This window comes from Theropithecus gelada, chromosome 4 (genome assembly GCF_003255815.1).
Source record: "Theropithecus gelada isolate Dixy chromosome 4, Tgel_1.0, whole genome shotgun sequence".
Classification (NCBI taxonomy): domain Eukaryota; kingdom Metazoa; phylum Chordata; class Mammalia; order Primates; family Cercopithecidae; genus Theropithecus; species Theropithecus gelada.
This window is the reverse complement of record NC_037671.1, coordinates 135973448-135999892: the sequence shown is the minus strand read 5'-3', so window position 1 is coordinate 135999892 and position 26445 is coordinate 135973448. Positions and strand designations below refer to the sequence as shown.

The window sequence follows — 26445 nt, the reverse complement described above, 5'->3', positions numbered from 1 at the left end:
CCCTAAAATTTATAAATATTAAATATTTAATAAATTATTTTGACATGCTGTTTTTGAATAATATAATTTGTAATTTATTTGTTTCATTATTGATTAGACTTTTTTTGGAGACAGTATATTCCAAATGCTTGGATTTTTCTGTTTCAAAGCAGCTGTGTATTTGCTTATGCAAATTTTTTACTACATTTTCTATCTACTGGTGCTAATTTTTAATTAGCTCCTGTTCTGAATGTCTGAAGCAGTTTTGAAATAAGGGCAAGTTGTAAATTTCTACTGTGAGATTATATTTTTTGATGTTATTGTTTCCCTCCTTTCTCTCAAATGTGCTACTTCTGCAATATTCATCCTTGACATTTACGACATAGTTATTTCAAATTACGAAACTTTTTTATATAAGAAAACTGTTGATCATAAACATTTTTAAATCTGTTCATTTTCTGTTAAGTTGTATGAATGAAGAGGACAATTCACATTTTGTTGTTGTCAAGACAAGGTCTTGCTCTGTTGCCCGGACCAGAGTTCAGTGGCACAATCTCAGCTCACTGCAACCGCTGCCTTCTGGTCTCAAGTGATCCTCCCACTTTAGCCTCCCAAGTATCTAGGACTACAGGTGTGCAACACCATGCCTGGCTAATTTTTACAAATTTTTTGTAGAGATGAGGTCTTACTGTATTGCTCAGCCTCCCAAGTATCTGGGTCTACAGGTGTGCAACACCATGCCTGACTAATTAAAAATTTTTTTTTGTAGAGATGAGGTCTCACTGTGTTGCTCAGGCTGGCCTCCCAAGCCAAAGTTGGGATCACATTCATGAGCCACCAAGCCCAGCTGACAATCTACATTGGGAAATATTTTTTTTGAAAGAGAAAGGGATATATTATGATAGGTTGACTAATATATTCCTTCTCTATCAATGGTGAAAAGATATGTGTGTATGAGTATCTAAATATATACCTGTGAGTACATACATACATATATTATTTAAGTTGTAAAAATTCTGTGGTTTAACAAACTTAACATAAAATATTCCATCAAAATTTCCTTTAAAATAGACGATGGAAAATGAGGTTTTGCTAACATGTTTTTCTTAAAACGTTAAAAAGTGTTTCAAGGCCAGGGCACAATGGCTCACACCTGTAATCCCAGCACTTTGGGAGGCCGAGGTGGGCAGATCACTTGAGGTCAGGAGTTCAAGAACAGCCTGGCCAACATGATGAAACCCCTTCTCTACTAAAAATACAAAACTTAACTGTGCATGATGGCACATGCTTGTAATCCCAGTTACTTGGGAGGCTGAGGCAGGAGAATCACTTGACCCGAGAGGTGGAGGTTGAGGTGAGCTGAGATCGCACCACTGCACTCCAGCCTGGGCAACGGAGTGAGACTCCATCTCAAAAAAAAAAAACCAAAACAAAGTGTTTGAAATAAAAAGTTAATGAAATTTGTCATCACCCACTTTGTAGTAAAATTATGGATCTCCCCTTTTCCACTTGGTGTCTGTTTTTGTACAAGTCCTAAATTTTGGAATGAGTAAACTAGGAGCCACACTAGATGTTATCTCTTCATTCTGTTAAGTAGGATCAATTATGTGGTATCTTCCTTATCTTCTCTTTTGGGGCACTGATGAAAAGCAAATGCTTTTGAGTCAAAGATCCTGAATGGGAAACAATCGTTTGTAGTTCTTATAAAAATTAATGACCTTGTGGTATCATTACTTTTCCTAGCTATGATCCCACTGTTGATCATTCATGTAGTTTATCAATTCTGTAGTTATGAAGAATTTTAAAGTATTCCCCATCTCAGCAGTAGTTGAGGGCAGGAAGAATGGTGAATTATCATTTGCCCATTTCTCAGTGTGCTCACCTTCCCTTATCTCTTATTGCACGTTCTCCCTTGTTTTTTGAATACTGAAAAAGATGTCTCTAGGCAACTGATTTCATATGTGCATGGTTTTTTATGCATTCCTCTGTGGTTTTCATATTATCCTATCCCATTCTGCCCCGGGTATGACCGTATGCTAAAACGTTTTATATTCCTTTTTATATAAAATCTAATGAACCAAAATATATAGAATATACTTCAATAGGATCTTAATAGGGTTGTCAGTATATGTTTTGTATTTTTCTCATCCTATTTTTCTTTATATATACACAAAGTATCAATTTTGTCATGAATAATTGTGTATTAATCAGGTTTTCTGGGTACCAGCTAAACATAAGATAATTGTATAAGTAAGAAAAATCTTAGAAAATTTGCTCTCACATAATTATTGTTTTTTATATCCTTTAATTGCAGCTCTTTAATATTGGAAGGTGTTGAACCACAGAGTACATGTGAATTAGAAGTGGATGCTGTAGCTGCTGATATCTTAAATCGTCTGGACATTGAAGGTTCATACACAATTATTCTTAATACATGTTTTTATTTTTTTTAATGAATGACCGGCCAGGTGTGGTGGCTCACATCTGTAATTCCAGCACTTTGGGAGGCCAAGGTGGGTGGATCATGAGGTCAGATCGAGACCATCCTGGCCAACATGGTGAAACCCCATCTCTACTAAAATATAGAATAAATTAACTGAACGTGGTGGCGGACGCCTGTAGTCCCAGCTACTCTTGAGACTGTGGCAGGGGAATTGCTTGAGCCCGGGCGGCAGAGGTTGCAGTGAGCCAAGATCGCACCACTGCACTCCAGCCTGGTGACAGAGCAAGACTCTGTCTCCAAAAAAAAAAAATAATTAATGACCAAAGTAGAATAGAAAAAGTAGGAAAGAAAACTTTACGAAGAAACTAAGATATTATAGAAGGAGGATACAAAATGTTACGAAGATTGCTTCTATACTTCTACTGAGATAGTAATTAATTTTTTGTTTATATTTTTGTCCAAATGACTATATTTGAATAGATACCCTAAAATAAGTGTGACACTAAATAAAATTAGCTAATATAAAGTAATTTAATGTACTCTGCCTTTTAATTTCTTAATTTTCATATTGTATATCAGCAAGGGTATTCTTAGGTCTATTGACTGTCATCAGATGTTTGAACTGTATTCACTTGCTGGATTTTGGGGAACCACTAGAAAGAAAGCTTAAAAAGGACTAACACAATAAGTGTAGGTTGGGATAATTTGTCCACTTTATTACACAAAATATATGATAGATTTTTTTAAAGGCAGTATTTATTAAAGAAAAGTTTAGATTTCTTTAGGCGTTTTTTTACTTTGACCCTGTAATATTGAAATATTATTGTGATTACAGCTCAAATTGGTGGAAACCCTGGTCTACAGGCTATATGGGAAGATGAAAAGCAACGGCGAAGAAACAGAAATGAAACTTCTCAAATTAGCCTACCTGAGTCACAAGGTATAAACGTAATAGTGCTTTGATTATTCTTTTAAACCAAGTATTTTAATGGGAAAGTTTGTCATTGAGTTGTTCCTTTGACATTAGATTTTACTTTTCAAATGACCTTTTGTTTTGTATTTTTCTTGTTGTCATTGCTGTACAGCCAGTATTTATCTTTATAACTATCTCCAAATTGTCACTTACTATCTCTCTCTCTGTAAGAAGTTGACATTTTTACTATTCTTTGTTTTTAGTGTACCTTGTCCTCTTGCCTCACTTTTTTGTTTTCATTCTCTAGTGTGTTCTAGCCGTCTGTATTTCCAAATGAGCTATAGAAAACTCACAGAAGATCATGAATTTCAACTTAGGAACACTGTTTAATACATTAAGCTTTGAAAATGTAGCCATTGAAATGCTGCCCACAGTTTATTTTCTGAGTATGTCATATAAGCTCTCACTTCGTTCATTATGTACAGCTCTAAAGAAATACTCATTACTAAATGGTGCCACATTCAAAAAGAATTTGAGGGGGTTCAGATAATACCATGGATACAACAGAATTTTAAAAATAAAGGTAAAAGAATGAAAGACATCATTCAAAAGACAGATATATTATTTCAAAACACAGCAGTAAGCCTATAGCGAAGTTCAATTAAAATTGTTACATCTTAGGCACTAAAATGTTTTGATAAACTTTGAGTGCCTTTTATTTTAAAAATAGAAATATATTTTATAAGGGGATTATTTTTAGTTTTAGGATACAATGTATTTATAGGTAGAGAACAGTTTTTCTGTTTCAGATTTAGATTATAATTATAGAACTTAATCTTGAACTGAGTTTAAATGCCTAATTTTGTAACTTTAGTAACAACCATTTCTCTTTTGTGTGATTCTATAGTAATACTACAGTTAGGTTGTATTATATATATTTAGAGAAAGATAAGAAATTGCTACCATTTTTAAAGCTACTTTGGGAGAAAGGAAAATATTTCATTCATTTGCTATCTACATTTTTTAATGCACTTTTAAAATTCAAAGATCACAGGTTTGTGCCAGCAACAGAAAGTGAAAAAAAATTTCAGAAGAGACTTCAGGAAATTCTCAAACAGAATGATTTCTCTGTGTAAGTGGTTATTTATTATAGATCTCAGAACTAATTTTATTCCTTTGTTATCTAGTCTGTTATAAAGGATATGTTTTAATTAAGCAGAACATTATCAGGATCTGTGGACTACAGTGATGGATCCCAGGAGTTCTCTGCTGAGTTAACATTGCACTCTGAGGTTCTGTCTCCTGAAATGCTTCAGTGTACACCAGCCAATATGGTAGAGGTTCACAAAGACAAAGAATCAAGCAAAGGTAAGATTTGCTTTTCATGTATAAAGAAACTACTAGAACATATATCTAGCACTGAGATGTTAATATTTGATTGAGTTTGCTAGGAATTTTTTTCCCTACGAAATAAATATTGTGGATATAGCAAAAATGTCTCCCATTCTGTCACCCTTTCTGCATCTCTAAAGGTAAGGAGTATCCTGAAGTTAGTGCAAACTGTTACCATATATAATTTTTATATTTTCTTATAATGTTTGCCCACCACATATACCATTGTTTTAAGTTTTTAATTTTACATAAATGATGTTCTACTTGGCGTAGATGAAGCAACGTGCTTTTTTCAGTCAGCATTATATTTTTAAGCAACTTGAGGTTTAATTTACATAGCATAAAATTCAGTCATTTTAAGTGTATAATCAGTGATTTATAGTAAATTTACAAAGTTGTGCAAACATCTCCACAATCCAATTTTAGAATGTTTCCATCAGTCCACAGGATCCCTTGTGTCCATTTGCAGTTATGCCTGTTTCTACCTCAAACCCCAAGTAACCACTAATAATACATGGGCCTTGTGTAGATACTGTGTATTATGTAAGTGAAACCATACAATATATAGTATTTTGTGTCTGGATTCTTTTACTTAGTATAATACTTTCAAGGTTTATACATGTTGTAGTATCTATCAGTATGTATGGAGATACCACATGTTGTTAATCCATTTATCAGTTGATCAACATTTGAGTTGTTTTCACTTTTGATTGGTAAGAATAGTGCCGCTGGCCAGGTGCAGTGGTTCATGCCTGTAATCTCAGCAATTTGAGAGGCTGAGGCGGGCGGATCACCTGAGGTCAAGAGTTGGCAACCAGCCTGGCCAACATGGTGAAACTCTGTCTCTACTAAAAATACAAAAATTAGCCAGGTGTGGTGGCGCACACCTGTAATCCCAGCTACTCAGGAGGCCAAAGCAGGAGAATGGCTTGAACCTGGGAGGTGGAGGTTGCAGTGAACCAAGATCATGCCACTGCACTCCAGCCTGGGCGACAGAGCAAAACTCCATCTCAAAAACAAAAAACAAACAAACAAAAAACAAAAAAAAGTGCTGCTATAAGCAGTAAAGCATAAATTTTAGGATAAATATCATAAAAAGAGTTGTAAAATGATATAAATAGTAACAAACGAAACAGTTTAAGAATAAACTTCACTGAAAAGATTACCTCTGCCAAGCAAAAGAATTGCTAGGGCATGTGGTATATTTGTGTTTAATTTTAAAATAAACTCCCAAGCTGTTTTTAAAGTGACAGCAATGTTTTACTTTCCCACCAGCAATATAGGAGAGTTTCTCAGGCTCTCCATCCTCACTAACACTTGTTATTATCTGTCTTTTTTAATGTAGTCATTCTAGTGTATGAAATAGAATCTTACTGTGGTTTTAATTTTCATTACCCTCATTACTACTAATGTTGAGCATCTTTTATGTCAACATTATAACTTTGAAATTTATCTTTGATCATTCATTTTAGCTGCTGATGACTGTTCCATTTTAAGACTAAACAACAGTGTTACCTATTTCTCAACAAGTATTAGATGGTCTTTACTTTTGCACTTAGTGCTATATCTGTCTCCTTATGGCTGTATGCAGGAGTTTCTCTACCAAACACATGCAGAAGAGTGAGTTGCTGAATATTCGGGTGTATGCATTGTACTCTACCTAGATAGCATCTGTTCTAACAGTTTTTTTATAATGCAATTAGCTTATACATGGTTAGTAAACAAGACAATAATAAAAGTTTTACTCAGAAGTCACATTGTATCGTACGCAATTTTACTAGGCAAGCGAAACCTCAACATTTGATAGCATCAAATAATAAGTATAAAATAATAGATGTAAAAGATTTGCCGCTCTGATTCTTTGAAATAGTGTCTCTGCATTTTAATCTGCATTTCCTAATTACTAACGAATTTGAGCATCTTTAAAGGCCGTTTGGGTTTCTCTGTGAATTATGTTATTTGCTCATTTTCTATTGGGTCATTTCTTTTTCTTATTTGTAGGAGTTCTTCATATTTTCTAGATATTAAGTCTTTGTCAGTTATACTTATTGTAGAGATATTTTCTCTCCATCTAGGCTTGTCTTGTAAAAATCTTCAAAAAAAAAATGTTAACTTCTTTTCCCCCCATTTGAAAAAAAACAAAAATGGTTATCCTTGGAATTTTACATGTCTTCAGTTTTAATGTCAAGTTTACAATATTCCTTTATGGTTTAGTTTTGGTATGTGATTTATGAGACCTTCCCTACCCTGATGTAATGAAAATTTTCTCTTAAGTATTTATTTTAAGGCTTATGTGTGCTTACAATTTGGTTTTTCATATTTAGGTCTTTAATGCATTTGAAATTTTACTTTTTACTTTTAATTTTTTGTTAATTTTTTGGGTACATAGTAGGCATATATATTTATGGGGTACATGAGAGATTTTTATACAGGCATACAATGTAATCACATCAGGATAAATGGGGTATCCATAACCTCAAGCATTTATTTCTTTGTGTTACAAACATTCCAGTTATACTTTTAGTTATTTTTAAATGTACAATAGATTATTGTTGACTGTAGTGACCCTGTTCTGCTATCAAATACTAGATCTTATTCCTTCTATTTTTTTGTACTCATTAACCAGCCCACTTCCCCACCCCCCACCCTACTACCCTTCCTAGCTTCTGGTAACCATCATTCTACTCTCCATCTCCATGAGTTCCATTGTTTTAATTATTAATTAGCCCCCACGAGTGAGTGAGAACATGCAAAGTTTGTCTTTCTGTGCCTGGCATATTTCACGTAACATAATGTCCTCCACTTCCATCCATGTTGTTGCAGATGGCATGATCTCACTCTTTTTATGGCTGCGTAGTATTCCATTGTGTAAATGTACCACATTTTCTTTATCCATTCATCTGTTGATGGACACTTAGATTGCTTCCAAATCTTGGCTGTTGTGAATAGGACGGTGATAAACATGGGAGTGCAGATATCTCTTCAACTCGACATATCAATTTCATTTCCTTTGGATAAATACCGAGTAGAGAGATTGCTGGATTATATGGTAGTTCTATCTTTAGTTTATTAAGGAACCTCCATACTGTTCTCCATAGTGGCTGTACTAATTTACATTTCTGCCAACAGTGTACGAGAGTTCCCTTTCCTCCACATCATTGCCAGCATTCATTATTACCTGTCTTTTGGATAAAAGCCATTTTTACTGGGGTGAGATGATTTCTCATTGTAATTTTGATTTGCATTTCTCTGATGATCAGTGATGTTGAGCACCTTTTCACCTGTTTGCCATTCGTATATCTTCTTTTGAGAAATGTCTGTTCAGATCTTTTGCCCATTTTTTAATTGGATTATTAGATTTTTTACTATTGAGTTATATATATTTTGGTTATTAATTCCTTGTCAGATGGATAGTTTGCAGATATTTTCTCCCACTCTGTGGGTTGTCTCTTCACTTTGTTGATTGTTTCCTTTGCTGTGCAGAAGCTTTGTATAATAACTTGATATGATCCCGTTTGTCTACTTTTGCTTTGATTGCCTGTGCTTTGGGGATATTTCCCAAAAAATCTTTGCTCAGGCGAATATTCTAGAGAGTTTCCCCAATGTTTTATTTTAGTAGTTTCATAGTTTGAGTCTTAGATTTAAGTCTTTAATTCATTTTGATTTGATTTCTGTATATGGTGAGAGATCAGGGTCTAGTTTCATTCTTCTGCATGTGGATATCCAGCGTTTTCTCAGCACCATTTATTTGAAGAAATTGTTCTTTCCCCCAAGGTATGTTCTTGGCACCTTCATCAAAAAAGAGTTCACTGTAGTTATGGATTTATTTCAGGGTTCTCTGTTCCATTGGTCTGTGTGCCTGTTTTTATGCCAGTATCATGCTGTTTTGATTACTATTGCTCTGTAGTATAACTTGAAGTCAGGTAATGTGACCTCCAGTTTTATTCTTTTTGCTCAGAGTGGCTTTGGTTATTCGGGGTCTTTTGTGGTTCCATGTAAATTTTAGGATTATTTTTTTCTATTTCTGTGAAGAATAACATTGGTATTTTGATAGGGATTGCTTTGAATCTGTAGATTGCTCCGGGTAGGTATGGACATTTTATCAGTATTGATTATTCCAATCCATGAACTTGGAATATCTTTTTCATTTTTTGGTGTCGTCTTCAATTTCTTGCATCAATATTTTATAGTTTTCATTGTAGGGATGTTTCACTTCTTTGGTTAAGTTTATTCCTAGGTATCTTATTTGTAGCTATTGTAAATGGGATTACTTTCGTGATTTCTTGTTCAGATTGTTCACTGTTGGCATATAGAAATGCTACTGATTTTCATATGTTGATTTTCTATCCTGCAACTTCGCTGAATTTGTTTTTTAGTGGAGTCTGTAGGTTTTTCCAAATGTAAGATCATATAAGGATAATTTGACTTCTTTCTTTCCAATTTAGATGCAGTTTATTTATTCCTTTCTTTTGTCTGATTACTCTAACTAGGACTTCCAGTACTGTGTTGAATAACAGTGGTGAAACTAGGCATCCTTGTCTTGTTCCAGATCTTAGAGAATGGGCTTTCAATTGTTCCCAGTGCTGTGAATGCACTGGGTCACACCTGAAGTCAGCATGTCTGGATCTCACCCGAGGCCTGCAGCAAGTACTGCCTGAGTGTCACTTGTGTTTACTCAAGGCCAAAGGGCTCTTTAGTGGGCAAGTGATGAACCCTGCCGGGTCTGAATCCTTCCTTTCAAGGCAGCAGGTTCCCTTCTGGTCCAGGGCGTGTTTAGAGTTGTCATCCAGGAGTTAGGGCCTGGAATATGTGTGTCACGACTCTACCTTCCCTACTGTGGCTGAGCTGGTGTCCAAGTTGCAAGATAAAGTCCTCTTCGCTCTTCCCTCTCGTGTCCTCTCGTGGTAGGAAAGAGTCTTCTAGAGCTGTGAGTTGTACTGCCTGGGACTGTGCGGGGTGGGGAAGAGGGGTCACAAGTAATTCCTTGGCTGCCCCAGCTACTCTCTCACTAGGTGTGTGTACCCCAAGTCTACTGGCTCCGAGCCCAGCACGGTACTGGCACTTGCCCAAGAATTGCAGTCCTTGTGGATAAGACTGCCTTTCAACTTTATTTAGGATCCCAAAGTGCTTTAGCCCATAGTAGTAATGCTGGCTGCACCTCAGGTTCTGGACTGCTGTATTGGGCAGTTTGCCTCTGACTGGGGCTGGTCGAATCCTCTCCCCATGGGTGCTGGCTAAATTCTGTTCCATGTTGCTTTCCACTGTGACAGGGTAGCACTGAGTTCCAATGCAAAGCCCCACATTCACTGTGTTCTGTCTCTCCCAAGCACACAGATTTCTCTCTCTGCGCCACAAGGCCATTGCCTGAGGGGTGGGAGGTGCTATCAGCAATTCATGACTGTCTTTTCTACCCTCTTCACTGTCTCTTTCCTTGATATGTTGTTAAAACCAAGTACTGTGTTTGCTCTCCTGATTTTTTATTCTAATGAAGGTGCTTGCTTGTGTGGATAGTTCAGTTTGGTGTTCCTGCAGGGGACGGCAATTGCTGGAGGGTTCTATATGGCCATATAGACTACTATTTTTTGATATCATGAAAATACAATGAATGTGATATATAATGAAAGCTTTCTGAGAAATATATAATGTAAAATGAATTTTTTAATTGCTTAACCATTTCTTTGTGTTTTTATAGCACTTAAAAACTATTTCTGCCCAGTTATGACAATGAAATGGGAAACCACAACTACAGTTCACAAACAGGCATGAAAAACCAGCACACACCCCATTAGGAATTACACTAAGCTCTTTATTTTTTATGCATTCAGAAGAGAGTCCAGTACATATGTGTCAAATAATGAGCGCTGTCAATTTTGTTTCTTAGAAGAGTTGAAAAACATTTATTCTAAATTTGTTGTTTTTGAACCATAGAGAATAATTTTAGTATTCAAATAAGATAGTTTATCTTTCCTTTTCACTTTATATATTTGAATATGCAGTGATTTTTATCAGACTAATAGAACTACACACATTAAGTAGGATTAAAGAGGTTATAAATATTTGGTGATTTATAGATTCAGTGTTTGATTTGATGAATCCATGTGACTGGTTAAATATTTCTGTGGCTTTTTATTATGTTTTTATTTGGCATGCGTCATTAACATTTTGAAATTTAAAATAGGTTTATATGGTAATGCTTCCAAATTTACACAAATCCTAAATGATAAATTTTGGCTTTAGGCCATTGCTTTAATTTTTTAATTCTTTGTCAAATTAAGGTCACACTAGACACAAAGTGGAAGAAGCTCTTATTAATGAAGAAGCAATTTTGAACCTCATGGAAAATAGTCAGACTTTTCAGCCTTTGACCCAAAGACTGAGTGAGTCACCTGTTTTCAGTAAGTAACAGTGCTACCGTAAATATTCAATATTGTAATTCAGAGAAAATGTGTGTTGTAAAGAGGTTTTTTTTTATTGACTTGAAGAGGTAAATGTTGCATGTTCAATAAGCACTCTACTGAATATGAAAATGAAACCTTGCATTAAATCAAGTAGCTTTGCCTTTTTTCTATACAGCTTAAAAAACTTTGTGAAAGAAATAGTTTTGTTTTTTTTTTTTTTTTTTGAGACGGAGTCTCGCTCTGTCGCCCAGGCTGGAGTGCAGTGGCGCGATCTGGGCTCACTGCAAGCTCCGCCTCCCGGGTTCACGCCATTCTCCTGCCTCAGCCTCCCGAGTAGCTGGGACTACAGGCGCCCACAACCGCGCCCGGCTAATTTTTTTTGTATTTTTAGTAGAGACGGGGTTTCACCGTGGTCTCGATCTCGTGAGCTTGTGATCCGCCCGCCTCGGCCTCCCAAAGTGCTGGGATTACAGGCGTGAGCCACCGCGCCCGGCCAGAAATAGTTTTTTTTAACTGTACTTTGATTCAGGGAAAACCGTATTAGTTTAGAAGGAGAATGCATTTATTTTGAATTAATATTTTGCAAAGTTCAGTACATTACTGAAACACCATAAGTGGTTCTTTTCTTGGTGAGTATCACAGATTTCACTGGAGGAAACATGGGTTGCTAGGGCTGCGGTCCCAGCCTCCTCATCTTGCTGGCCAGGGCTGCGCTCAACCAGTCCTTCAGCAGCCTCCCCTTGAGCGGTATCTCAGACTTCTTGCAGCCACTGCCAGCCTTCGCTGGCAAAGCCTTCCAACTAGGGGCTGACAGTGCTGAGCTGTCCCCATGGCCAAAACCCTGTGCAGTCCCAGGCAGCCCTGACCGGAGCACACAACAATGTTATTTTAATGATGTCCCTAAATTACTCTAATGCAGGTGGTCCAAGGATCAACTTTGATAGGAGAGCTACCTCAACACCTGAGCCTTTGTACCAACTGTATTCTTTCAGCCTGTGCCAGTATCTATGATGTTGTTATTTTATTCTAAGTGATCTGAATTGTTGGATTATTAAGAAAACAGGCCGGGTGTGGTGGCTCACGCCTGTAATCCTAGCACTTTGGGAGGCCGAGGCAGGCGGATCACGAGGTCAGGAGATCGAGACCATCGTGGCTAACACAATGAAACCCCATCTCTACTAAAAGTACAGAAAATTAGCTGGCCTTGGTGGCGGGTGCCTGTAGTCCCAGCTACTTGGGAGGCTGAGGCAGGAGAATGGTGTGAACCCGGGAGGCGGAGCTTGCAGTGAGCCGAGATCCGCCACTGCACTTCAACTCCAGCCCGGGTGACAGAGCAAGACTCCGTGTCAAAAAAAAAGAAAACTTGAGTTATTTGTTGGTGATTATTGTACTTGTTTTGTAGTGGACAGTAGTCCTGATGAGGCTCTGGTACATCTTCTTGCTGGTTTGGAAAGTGATGGATATCGGGGGGAAAGAAATAGGATGCCATCACCGTGTCGCTCCTTTGGAAATAATAAATATCCCCAAAATAGTGATGATGAAGAAAATGAACCACAGATTGAAAAAGAGGAAATGGAGCTTAGTTTGGTGATGTCCCAGAGATGGGACAGCAATATTGAAGAACATTGTGCTAAAAAGAGGTAATTTTTTAGTTATTTCATTTGTTTTATTAACTTTTAGCATTATCATCCTTCAATCAGAAATTACTTGTTACTATTGTTCAGTGTATAAAATACCTTATGAGCTAAATTGGTGTTTTAAAATTCCCTTTTAGTGATCTGTTTTTCATGTGGCATATACTCCATATTCCAAGCAAAATAAAGTTCTGCTACATTTTAAGAGATTAACCTAACTTTTAGAAGTTATCCATTTATATACACATTATTAACATATGTGAGTGATAAATGGGGCAAAATTGGAGTGCCTTCTTATCTTAGAACTAGACAAAAAGAATGCCCTGTGATAGTTGAACTGTTGTTGAGTATCAGAGCAACAATGTATAGAGTCAGACTGAAGATAGGGTATGGCTTTGGGGTCTGATTAGACTAAGGGAACTAAGGTTAAAAACAAATAAATAAAAGACTGAGAAGGAAACACTGGTGTTGTGGTTTGTTTCTCAAAATCAGTGAATAAGTTGGTGTTGTGGTTTTCTAAATCAGTCTCTGTGAACTTGATTGGTTTGAGTCTGCCCTTTAGTTATATGCTCTGTGTATCGAAAAATCTAGGCCTGTGAGCCTGAAAGACTGAGTATGCCTCTCCTTTAAACTTCTGTAGGCTAGATTAGAACTTTTTTAGTCTGTGTTTGAAATTTTCAACCCCAAAGCCATCACTGAAAGGTGAAAGAAGTTAATCCATAAATTCAGTGTTTACATGTATATGACAAAAGTTTTGATTTTTCTGTTTAATAAATCAGATATAGAAATCTCCAGATGTGATGTTAAATTCTTTCCTCTAACATTGTCACTGCTCTAATAATAGGCATTGTCGATCCTATGATTACATTTATGCTTATATGTTCATTGGCTGAACCAATTTAGTGAAAACCATGCCCACTTTAACCTTGGGAAAACAAACCTAAACATTTTGTACAGTTATTAGAGAGAGACTGAATAGTAGAAGCATAGTGTCCAGAAAATGATTTAGTTAATTCTACTCTTTATATTGGATATTATATTCTGTGCTGATCACCATATTTTAAGAATACTGAAAAAGGAAAGGGAAAGAAGAGGAAGAAAACTAGAAGGATCTGTAAGCATTGTCACTTTTGAAGAACTTTTGAATGGAGACTGTTTGATCTAATTAGAATTACAAGATGAATGAGAAATGCCTTTATGTATTTTAAAGATTATCGTGTGGAAAATGGCATCAACCTGCTGTGTATAGCTACAGAGAACAAAATAGGAATCATGTATGGAAGTTGAAAGAGTTCGTGTATTACAAGAAGACAACTATTAACAATTAAAGCTATTAACAATGGAAAGATTGCCCTGTGAGACAGCAAGCCCCTTATATAGATTATGTAAAAACAGAGATTGCCTCAGGTTCATTAAAAAATCAGGTTTTTGCATTGGATAGAAAGTTGGACTAGACCTCTGATACCTCTTTCAGCTCTTAAGGGAGTGATTTTTATGATAAATTGTGATTTGCAAAGGCTTAGTGGAAAAAGAGTTCCAGTATAATATAATAAAATAATAATAATTTCAAATAGTTGAGATTAGTGAAAGAAAAAATTGGATGTGGATAGGAAAGAAGTTTGCCCATTCAATCAAAAGGGAAAGCATCAAGTTAATATCAATATGAGATGAAACTTAAAGAAACTGGACTTCACTGTCCCTCTGAATTTCTCAGTAACCCTACTTTATAGTTACTGTCAGATTGACTGAACACCTTTACTACTTCCTATTTATTCTCTCTTCTTCAATATTTTCTCTTCAGCCCTGACCTCAGTGCCCCTTCACTCATCTCTTTGTTCTTATTTCTTGCAATTCAGAATGCAGGAATTGTGGTGTATTTCAGCTCACATGAAAGAGATTATAAAGTGTAATTATAATAATTCTTTGTAAGTTGCTATAGTGAGACATGTTAATAAAGCAAAGTAAATATGCTTTTCTAGAAGTTACAATTTTCAGGGGTTTTTTATTGTTTTACTATAGAGTAACTTAGATACATTATTATAGTTAACTTGCATTATTATAGAGTTAACTTAGATACATGATTTGCATCTGAGATGGTCTTTTCTAATGATCATGCTCACTAGTGAATTTTAATATTCTCCAGATCACTGTGCAGAAGTACCCACAGAAGTTCAACTGAAGATGATGACTCATCTTCAGAAGAAGAAATGGAATGGAGTGATAACAGTTTGCTTCTAGCCAATCTTTCTATACCTCAGTTAGATGGAACTGCAGATGAAAATAGTGGTAGGTAAACAAGTCTACTGTGAGAAATTGGTTAGTTAGGATCTAAAAATATATTTGATTTTGAGGTCAGGCGCTCTGGCTTACAGCTGGAATCCCAGCATTCTGGGAGTCCAAGGTGAGAGGATCACTTGAATTCAGGAGTTCGAGACCAGCCTAGGCACCATAGTGGGACCCTGTCTCTAAAAAACTAAAAAAAAAAATTAGCCCAGCATAATGGTGCATGCCTGTAGCCCCAGCTACTCAGGAGGCTGAGGTGGGAGGCTTACTTGAGCCCAAGAGTTTGAGGCTGCAGTGAGCTGGTGATTGCTCCACAGCATTCCAGCCTAGGCAACAGAGCAAGACCCTGCCTCCAAAAAAATAAATAAATAAATAAATATGATTTTGAAACTTTAATCATACTTTCTATTGATTTTGAAACTGTAATCATACTTTCTATATAGTTGGCTAAGTGAGGCTATAGTGATGTTTCGTCCCTCAGGATTTTTTTCTTTTGAAAGAATGTAGATATATGGTTTGTTTCTCATTTCTGAAAGGATATAACATTTGTTGATCACTGATTTCAAGCTTTGAAAACTTTAATGTTTGTTGTGTAAGTAGAATAATAAACTAAAAAATATGCTCAGTTTATTTGAAGTGATAATGTAAAGCATATTACTTTATGAACATTTTTAAAGTGACAGTATTTTTCCCTTATTCCCCAAAGGCACTAAATAGTAATATAATCTATTTCTGATCAATTGAATATGTGTTTAAAATGATGCCTCATAATTGTAACTATATTTAGATTGAGTCATTAATGATAAACATTACCTTTTTGTTAAGATAGCCGTTTTAAACATGCAAACTTAATTTTATGTAATTTTTTCATAGTGATAGCATTAATATCTTGGTGTGGGAAAATGTCTTAAAAATTAAGAGTAAAATGAAATAAACTGTTTTTCCCTCCTCATTTCAGACAATCCATTGAACAACGAAAACTCTAGAACCCACTCTTCTGTAATTGCAACAAGCAAGCTATCAGTTAAACCCTCCATCTTTCACAAAGATGCTGCTACGTTAGAACCCTCATCTTCTGCTAAGATTACCTTTCAGTGTAAACACACAAGTGCCCTTTCTTCCCATGTTTTGAACAAGGAAGATTTAATTGAAGACCTTTCACAGACAAATAAAAATATAGAAAAAGGTCTAGATAATTCAGTCACTTCTTTTACAAACGAAAGCACTTACTCTATGAAATACCCTGGATCTTTAAGCAGTACTGTTCATTCAGAAAATTCTCATAAAGAGAATAGTAAGAAAGAGATCCTCCCAGTGTCTTCCTGTGAAAGTAGTATTTTTGATTATGAAGAAGATATTCCATCTGTTACAAGACAAGTACCAAGTAGAAAATATACAAACATTAGAAAAATCGAAAAGGATTCCCCTTTTATACATATGCACCGTCACCCTAATGAGAATACATTGGGCAAAAATTCTTTCAACTTTTCTGACTTGAATCATTCAAAAAATAAAGTGTCCTCTGAAGGAAGTGAAAAAGGAAACAGCACAGCTCTGAGTAGTTTATTCCCTTCGTCATTTACTGAAAATTGTGAATTGCTGTCATGCTCAGGGGAGAATAGAACTATGGTGCATTCTCTTAATAGCACTGCTGATGAAAGTGGACTAAATAAACTTAAAATTAGGTATGAAGAATTTCAAGAACATAAAACAGAAAAGCCAAGCCTCAGCCAGCAAGCAGCACACTATATGTTTTTTCCCAGTGTTGTTCTTTCTAACTGTCTTACTAGACCACAGAAACTATCTCCTGTCACATATAAACTACAACCTGGCAATAAACCATCCCGGTTAAAATTGAATAAAAAGAAACTTGCAGGTCATCAGGAGACTTTTACCAAAAGTAGTGAGACTGGATCCACGAAAGATAATAGTATACAAAATAATCCTTGTAATAGTAATCCTGAGAAGGATAGTGCATTCGCCAGTGATTTAACTAAAACCTCTCGTGGAGCTTTTGAAAATAAAATACCCACAGATGGTTTTATAGACTGTCACTTTGGAGATGGAACGTTAGAAACTGAGCAGTCCTTTGGACTATATGGAAATAAATACACACTTAGAGCCAAACGCAAGGTAAATTATGAGACTGAAGATAGTGAGTCGAATTTTGTAACACACAACTCAAAAATTAGTCTACCTCATCCCATGGAAATTGGTGAAAGTTTAGATGGAACTCTCAAATCTCGAAAACGAAGAAAAATGTCTAAAAAGCTGCCTCCTGTCATCATAAAGTATATTATTATTAATAGATTTAGAGGGAGAAAAAATATGCTTGTGAAGCTAGGAAAAATAGACGCTAAAGAAAAACAAGTAATATTAACAGAAGAAAAAATGGAACTATATAAAAAGCTTGCACCTTTGAAGGACTTTTGGCCAAAAGTTCCCGACTCCCCTGCAACCAAATATCCCATTTATCCACTAACACCAAAGAAAAGTCACAGAAGAAAGTCAAAACATAAGTCTGCTAAGAAAAAAACTGGTAAGCAACAAAGGACAAATAATGAAAATATCAAGAGAACTTTGTCTTTCAGGAAAAAACGGTCACATGCTATTCTTTCTCCTCCCTCACCATCTTACAATGCTGAAACCGAAGATTGTGACTTGAATTATAGTGATGTTATGTCTAAACTAGGTTTTCTTTCTGAGAGAAGCACAAGTCCCATAAATTCGTCTCCACCTCGCTGCTGGTCTCCCACAGATCCAAGAGCTGAAGAAATCATGGCTGCCGCAGAAAAAGAGGCAGTGCTTTTTAAGGGTCCTAATGTGTATAATAAGACTGTTAATTCTCGTATAGGAAAAAATAGTCGCGCAAGAGCACAGGTTAAGAAATCAAAAGCAAAGCTCGTTAATCCCTCTGTAGTTACTAAGAAAAGGAACAAACGAAATCAGACAAATAAACTAGTAGATGATGGAAAAAAGAAACCAAGAGCAAAACAAAAAACAAATGCGAAAGGTACATCGAGAAAGCATATAACACTTAAGGATGAAAAAATAAAATCTCAGTCTGGTGCTGAAGTTAAGTTTGTACTGAAACACCAGAATGTGTCTGAATTTGCAAGTAGTTCTGGAGGCGCTCAATTACTTTTTAAACAGAAAGATATGCCACTAATGGGCTCTGCTGTAGATCATCCCCTTTCTGCTCCCCTACCCACTGGAATTAATGTACAACAGAAGTTATCTGGCTGCTTTTCTTCTTTCTTAGAAAGCAAGAAGTCTGTAGATGTGCAGACATTCCCCAGTTCACGAGATGATTTGCATCCATCAGTTGTTTGTAATTCTATAGGACCTGGAATCTCAAAAATTAATGTTCAAAGACCTCATAATCAAAGTGCTATATTTACTCTAAAGGAATCAACCTTAATTCAGAAAAATGTATTTGACCTTTCCAACCATTTGTCTCAGGTAGCACAGAATACACAGATATCTTCGGGTATGTCTTCAAAGATAGAAGATAATGCAAATAATATACAAAAAAACTATTTGTCATCAATCGGAAAGTTAAGTGAATATCGCAATTCCCTAGAATCAAAGCTGGACCAAGCATATACCCCTAATTTTTTGCATTGCAAAGATAGTCAGCAGCAGATTGTGTGCATAGCAGAGCAGTCAAAGCACAGTGAAACTTGTTCTCCGGGAAATACAGCTTCAGATGAAAGCCAAATGCCTAATAATTGCTTTGTAACTTCCTTGAGAAGTCCAATCAAACAAATAGCATGGGAGCAAAAGCAAAGGGGCTTTATTTTAGATATGTCAAATTTTAAACCTGAAAGAGTAAAACAGAGGTCATTATCAGAAGCAATTTCACAAACCAAAGCACTTTCTCAGTGTAAAAATCGAAATGTGTCAGCACCTTCAGCATTTGGTGAAGGACAGTCTGGACTGGCAGTTCTAAAAGAATTGTTACAAAAAAGACAGCAGAAAGCACAAAATGCAAATATTATACAAGACCCATTATCTAATAAACACCAACCAAATAAAAATATTTCTGGTTCTCTTGAACATAACAAAGCAAATAAACGGACACGATCGGTAACATCCCCAAGAAAACCTCGAACTCCCAGAAGTACAAAACCAAAAGAAAAAATCCCCAAACTTCTCAAAGTGGACTCTTTAAATTTACAAACCTCTAGCCAGTTGGATAACTCTGTATCAGATGATAGTCCCATCTTTTTTTCAGATCCAGGTTTTGAAAGTTGTTATTCACTTGAAGATAGTTTATCTCCTGAACATAATTATAATTTTGACATTAACACAATAGGTCAGACTGGATTTTGTAGCTTTTACTCTGGAAGTCAGTTTGTCCCAGCTGATCAGAATTTGCCTCAGAAGTTCCTAAGTGATGCTGTTCAGGATCTTTTTCCAGGACAAGCTATAGAAAAAAATGAGTTTTTAAGTCATGACAACCAGAAATGTGAAGAAGACAAGCATACTACGGACTCAGCCTCATGGATTAGATCTGGTACTTTAAGTCCTGAAATTTTTGAGAAATCATCCATAGATAGCATTGAGAATCATCGCCACAACCAGTGGAAAAATAGCTTTCATCCTCTAACAACTCGGTCTAATTCAATAATGGATTCTTTCTGTGTTCAGCAGGCAGAAGACTGTCTAAATGAGAAATCTAGATTGAATAGGAGTTCAGTAAGCAAAGAAGTGTTTCTTAGCCTCCCACAGCCAAACAATTCAGACTGGATTCAAGGTCATACCAGAAAAGAAATGGGACGGTCTCTTGACTCAGCCAATACCTCTTTTACTGCAATACTCTCCTCCCCTGATGGTGAACTTGTGGACATGGCCTGTGAAGATTTAGAACTGTATGTTTCAAGAAACAATGATATGTTGACACCAACTCCTGATAGTTCACCAAGATCTACTAGTTCTCCTTCACAATCTAAAAATGGCAGTTTCACCCCACGAACTGCTCACATTCTGAAACCACTTATGTCCCCACCAAGTAGGGAAGAAATTATGGCAACTTTGTTGGATCATGACCTTTCAGAGACTATTTACCAGGAACCATTTTGCAGTAATCCTTCTGATGTACCAGAAAAGCCCAGGTAATCAGTTATTTTTTTCCCTTGGGTCACTCTGAATTACTATGATATATAAAATTATGCTATAGGGATTGAAAAAAAAAGAATATAATGTGTATATGTAAAGAATATAACATTTGGTTACCTGATTACTAGTTTTCTGTGATACTGTATTTTTAAGTATATCATTGTGGAAAGTATTTCTGATTGCAGACTTACTAAGAGAATTCAAAAATTAACTGGATGGTTACACCTGGAGAAGTTTATGTAAGTTGACTTGGATCTACCATTATTTAACACTATGTCTTCATTAAAAATTAGAGGTGCTCACTCTAAAGATGTCATGATACTTTAAAAGGATTACAATGATCATTGTTTAAATGGTATTTAATTTTTAAATGTTAAACTTTTATACCATTTTAAAAGAACTTCATTTTCAAGTGTTTTGAAAATGAGCATATATGTATTTTAAGTATTCCTCTGATATATCTCTAAATGAAGATCATTTTAAGTTGTTTCTATTATAAACCACTTTTCATGTGGTTTCAATATCTTGCATTATATTGTTATTATAGTTTATGCAGTTATTAGCAAATGGACTTTGGTTTCCATTCTCCTTTCTTTTAAGAATTTTTTCAGGTGGCCAGGTATGGTGGTGTACACCTGTAATCCTGGCACTTTGGGAGGCCGAGGTGGGAGGATCGCTTGAGCCCAGGAGTTTGCGACCAGCCCAGGCAAAAAAGTGAGACTCTGTCTCTACAAAAAATTAGGCTGAGCACAGTGGCTCACACCTGTAATCCCAGCACTTTGGGAGGCCGAGGTGGGCAGATCACCTGAGGTCAGGAGTTCAAGACCAGCCTAGCCAACATGGTGAAACCCTGTCTCTACTAAAAATACAAAAATTAGCTGGCCATGGTGGCAGGCGCCTGTAATCCCAACTACTCAGGAGGCTGAGACAGGAGAATCACTTGAACCCAGGAGGTGGAGGTTGCAGTGAGCCGAGATCACGCCACTGCACTTTGTTGCCTGGGCAACAAAGAGTGAAACTCCATCTCAAAAAAAAAAAAAAATTAGCTGGGCATGGTGGCATGCACCTGTGGTCCCAGCTACTCAGGACGCTAAGGAAGGAGAATCACTGGAGCCCAGGATGTCAAGGCTGCAGTGAGCTGTGTTCACACCACTGCATTCCAGCTTGGGCAATAGAATGAGACTTTATCTCAAAAAAAAGTCTCTTCAGGGAATTGATAGACAAACGTGAGCACACGCACACACGCAGCAAATAGCAAAATAGAAATCACAGTAGTGGTTTATTTATCTGTAGTTGAGTAATTGTGTACCACTTTCATCGCCAAGTTAGGACATAACTGATAAAAGCTAAATTGGGTAACGTGGCTTAATCCAGAAAGTTTGAATGATGGTTCTTGTTCCTGCCCCTGTGTCCATGATCTCATATACTTAACCAGTTGCAGAGCAGGCAGTTCATTTCAACCATCCATTCAGAAGCAGAAGAGGATGGCTGGAACTGCTAAGGCAGGCCCTGCCTTAGTCTAAATCTTGGAAAGAGATATGAAGAGCAGCAGAGGCCACACTGCATGTATGCACTGACCTGTGGCAGCACCATGTTCCTGACTCCAGTGGAAAAAAAAAAAGAAAGATACAATATGAATATTACACATTTGTTGAAAGCCATAGAAAGTACCACACCAAGAACGAACCCAAATATAATCTGTGGACTTTGGGCAATTATGATGTGTCAAAATAGGTTCATTGATTGTAACACGTGTACCACTGTGGTAGGAGATGGTGATAATGAGGGAGGGCATGTATGTGTGGGCACACAAGGAGTATATGGGAACCTCTGTACATTCCTTTCAATTTTGCTGTCAACCTAAAGCTGTTAAAATATCTTCAAAAAAATTTAAATTAAAAAAACACGACAGTGAATGCCAGGCTTTTACCCAGCAGATTCACAGTAATTCCTGTAGGAATCCATTTAAAAAAGGGGTGAGAGTGTGAAATGATGGATATGTTAATTTGTTTCACGGTAAGAACCGTTTTACTGTATACTATATCATATTTTATACCTTAAATATACATGATAAAAATTTATTTTCTTTTAATAAAGGGGTGAGAAAATGTTATCAGAAATGTAGAATAAAAGTTCTCTCCTATAATGACTTGAAGTGAAGGGTAGAAAGGTTCACCTCCCAGCCCCTTTTCAACACAGTTTTGTTTAGTACCCACATGGAACTCTTTATTTCACTGCTGGGGCATATGAAGTCTGTTCCTTAAACATTAGTTTCCATCATTTTGGGGACTTTGGTGTTATCAGTAGTGATTATGGTATATTTACTTTTAGTTACCAAACTTATGTGCCAGTCATTATGTTTGTGTTGTTATTGTCCAACTTTGACACTTGTCCTACAGCTAAAATAAAAAATAATCATTTTTGAAAAATATTTTTTAAAATATGAAACTGTAGGCCGGGCACAGTGGCTCACGCCTGTAATCCCAGCACTCTGGGAGACCAAGGCAGGCGGATCACTAGGTCAGGAGATCGAGACCATCCTGACCAACATGGTGAAACCCCGTCTCTACTAAAAGTGCAAAAATTAGCTGACCATGGTGGCATGTGCCTGTAATCCCTACTCAAGAGACTGAGGCAGGAGAATCACTTGAACCAGAGAGTCAGAGGTTGCAGTGAGCTAAGATCACGCTCCTGCACTCCAGCCTGGTGACAGAGTAAGACTCTGTCTCAAAAAAAAAAAGAAACTATATATTCAATATAGAAAATTTAGGTAGTATGAAAGAAGAAGAAATAAAAATTACACCATTTTTCCATATAGTAACAGCCACCATAATATTTTGATGTGTCTTCTGTTTTCTTTAAAAGTATAGTTTTTAGTTTGTTTTGTTTTGTGAAGTGTGATCTTATTGTAGTCACAGTATTATCCACATTTTTCACTTAACATTATATTGTAAACATTTTCCAAATAGTTTCTTGAATATTTTAATCGCTGCATATGTTGCATCATGTATATATCATTGGACAGAAAGATTGTTTGTGATTTTGCCACTATAGATAGTATGTATATTATTATGTATGTTAAGAAGATATTAGCATTTTCTTCTTAAAGCATTTCTTGTATTTTGGAGTTTGTCCTTATAGCCCTAGAAGTAGGATTACTGGAAAATATAAGACTCTTGTTACATATTAGATTTTTTTTCCTAGTGAATTATAGCAATTACCATGCTGCTGACAGTACGTAAGAAAACTGAATTCACCACACCTCACCATTTTTTATTCTTGACCTCATTATGACTTCTCTATCCTTAGTATTAGAGTTGGGTATGGTCACTTGGTATGTGTATTCATTTCCTTCAACAGCATTAATTCTTCAACACCAATCATAATTCTGTTTCTGATTTTTCACATTGCCAAGAGTGGATGCAGGGACAGTGCTGGATGCTGGTTATGGAGTTAACTAGTAGGGGCTAAAGTCTTTTCATATAAAGGAGACAGGGTAGCCCTAATGCTCTTCCTTCAGCTTCAGATCTGAAAACATGAATCTAGTTAGTGGAGTTTTATGTAGAGAATGATGGGGACATTTGGGGAATCACGCCCTAAGAGAAGTGATTGAAAAAACTATGAATTATCTTTATATCCATAATAAAGTTAACATGAAGAAGTAGAATTATTTTATGTTGCTGTAGTAAGCAGAAATAGTATCAAGGGATTAGAGAAAGAGGTTTTACTTAATATTTATAGCTTTTGGAAATGAAACCAGACTGTTTTCATTAGTGATTTCCCACATATTCATACATTGGTAACATTTAAGCCATGTATCCTGTGGGCTCTGCCATCTCCTAAGTTATGTCAGTGTTAATCCCTACCATGGAATGGGAAGAAAGAATTAGATAATTTACCTCAGTTGGTATGTTTTTTTAATGTTTAAGGGATTTGAGAGTACGAAGATTCATTTGAATTGACTCGCTTTGCTAAACTACAAATACTGGAGAATATAGGAAGAAGCTATGAATAATATCCTGGGACATAGTATTTGAATGATAAATTACTTTATTGTTTTTATTCATATGTGGTAATAATGGAAAATTACTTTAAGATTAGGAGAGGAAAGGAATCTGAAAAGTTTGTTTCATCTCCTTGAAGGACAGAAGGCTTCATGGGGCATTAAAATAAAACAAAAAATACCTTCTCTCCCTAAGATTAATGGTACCTTCCAAAGGAAATTAAGTAGTCATATACCTGTGAGGAAAAGCATATTGAGACTAAAGATAGAGTGTACCTACATAAAATAGAGGGGGCAGGGAAGATAGAAATGGACATTTTTGAGACTCCAAAAGGGACTTTATCTAGGATATGGAGTTAAATATTTTAGTAATTGCTCTTTGAAACAAAACAGTTGTTCTAAAATATGTTGTTTATAGGGAGATTGGTGGACGGCTCCTCATGGTAGAAACTCGACTTGCAAATGATCTGGCTGAGTTTGAGGGAGACTTTTCCTTGGAAGGACTTCGTCTTTGGAAAACAGCATTCTCAGCAATGACTCAGAATCCAAGGCCAGGGTCACCCCTTCGCAGTGGCCAAGGAGTTGTCAATAAAGGGTCAAGTAATAGCCCTAAGATGGTTGAAGATAAAAAAATTGTGATTATGCCTTGCAAATGTGCCCCAAGTCGACAACTGGTTCAAGTGTGGCTTCAAGCCAAAGAACAATATGAACGTTCCAAGAAACTGCCTAAAACCAAGCCAACTGGAGTTGTAAAATCTGCTGAGAACTTTAGCTCTTCAGTTAACCCAGATGACAAACCTGTAGTGCCTCCAAAAATGGATGTAAGTCCACGTATACTCCCCACTACAGCACATACCAAGGAGGATGCTAATTCTCGGATTGCTTTACAAGCACCAACCACGGGATGTAGTCAAACTGCAAGTGAATGTCAGATGCTGCCACCAGTTGCCTCTTCAAGTGATCCTGAAAAAGATGAAGATGATGATAACTATTACATTAATTATAGCTCCCCTGATTCTCCTGTAATTCCCCCTTGGCAACAACCAGTATCCCCGGATTCCAAAGCATTAAATGGAGATGATAGACCCTCATCACCAGTAGAGGAGCTGCCTTCATTGGCTGTTGAGAACTTCTTAAAACCAATAAAAGATGGTATACAAAAAAGCCCCTGCAGTGAGCCTCAAGAGCCTCTAGTGATATCTCCAATTAATGCTAGGGCAAGAACTGAGATATGTGAATCACTTTGCCTTCATAGTACACCTATCATACAGAGAAAACTTCTGGAAAGGCTTCCTGAAGCAACTGGCCTTAGCCCATTATCAACAGGTAAGTATACACATAACAGGAAGTCTCCATAATTATTCTTCAGAAATAGAAATGAAGATAACGTTAGACTGAAATGAAAATCAGAGCTTTTTAAATGAAGGTATAGCTCAGCAAATATTTTTTGTTGTATCTTAGAAAGTCGTCACATGACAACTCTCTTTCTGCTGTGTAATCTACTTATATTTGCTTCCATCCTGTCTTCCTTGTGGGTGAAATACAGGAGCCCTCTCAAAAGGCTTATCTTCTCAACCTGACTTTCCTGTTGGCTTTTATACATACCCAGGTCTCCCACATTTTAAAACAGAAACAAAAAACCTGCCTTGACCTCACGTCTCCAGCCAGCTTCTACTCTTTCTCCTCCCCTTCAAAGCCAAATTTCCTAAAAGATTTATCTAATTTGACAACTCCAGTTATTTACCTCCTACTCATTTCTCAGCCCACTCTAAACTGAATTCTGCCCCTGTCATTCTACATTATAGCTCTTGTAAAGATTCCCAGTAAACTTATAGCTAAAACCAGTAGATGTTCCTGAGTCTTATCATATGTCCTCTAAGCAGCCATTTTCTCATTGACCCTACCTTCCTTCTTGGAGCTGCTTCTCCACTTGGCTTTCCTCCTACTTCTCTGTTTTTTCCCACTTGATTTTCTCATTATTCTCAGTTGTTATCTAAATGTTGGAGTTTATTAAGGCTTGATCTTAAGCCTTCTTTATATCTTTCTCTAAATGATCTAATTCATGTCCTCAGGATTACTACAGATAACTTGCAAATTTATATTTCCAGTTCAGACCTCTCTTTTAAGCTCCAGAACACTATGTCCAACTACCTATCTGACATTTCCACTTGAATGCTAAATGGCACCTCAAGATTAGTATTTTAAAAACCAATTCATGATCTCACTGCATACATTCACCACTACTTCCCCAACATACTTATGTATACATGCCTCTACAT

At 36.5% G+C, this 26445-nt stretch overlaps 1 protein-coding gene across 3 annotated transcripts in view; it reads left to right on the top strand.

Annotated features, from left to right (window-relative positions):
• The window catches only part of REV3L (REV3 like, DNA directed polymerase zeta catalytic subunit), a 190998-nt gene that overhangs the window by 94585 nt on the left and 69968 nt on the right, over nucleotides 1–26445 (top strand). For all 3 annotated transcript variants that reach the window (XM_025381340.1, XM_025381341.1, XM_025381342.1), the window contains 9 exons: nucleotides 2294–2388; nucleotides 3258–3362; nucleotides 4383–4467; nucleotides 4555–4703; nucleotides 11003–11122; nucleotides 12528–12765; nucleotides 14903–15045; nucleotides 16001–20159; nucleotides 24585–25492. In XM_025381340.1, the coding sequence (XP_025237125.1) occupies nucleotides 2294–2388; nucleotides 3258–3362; nucleotides 4383–4467; nucleotides 4555–4703; nucleotides 11003–11122; nucleotides 12528–12765; nucleotides 14903–15045; nucleotides 16001–20159; nucleotides 24585–25492 (6002 nt within the window). The remainder of the gene's footprint in view (nucleotides 1–2293; nucleotides 2389–3257; nucleotides 3363–4382; nucleotides 4468–4554; nucleotides 4704–11002; nucleotides 11123–12527; nucleotides 12766–14902; nucleotides 15046–16000; nucleotides 20160–24584; nucleotides 25493–26445) is intronic.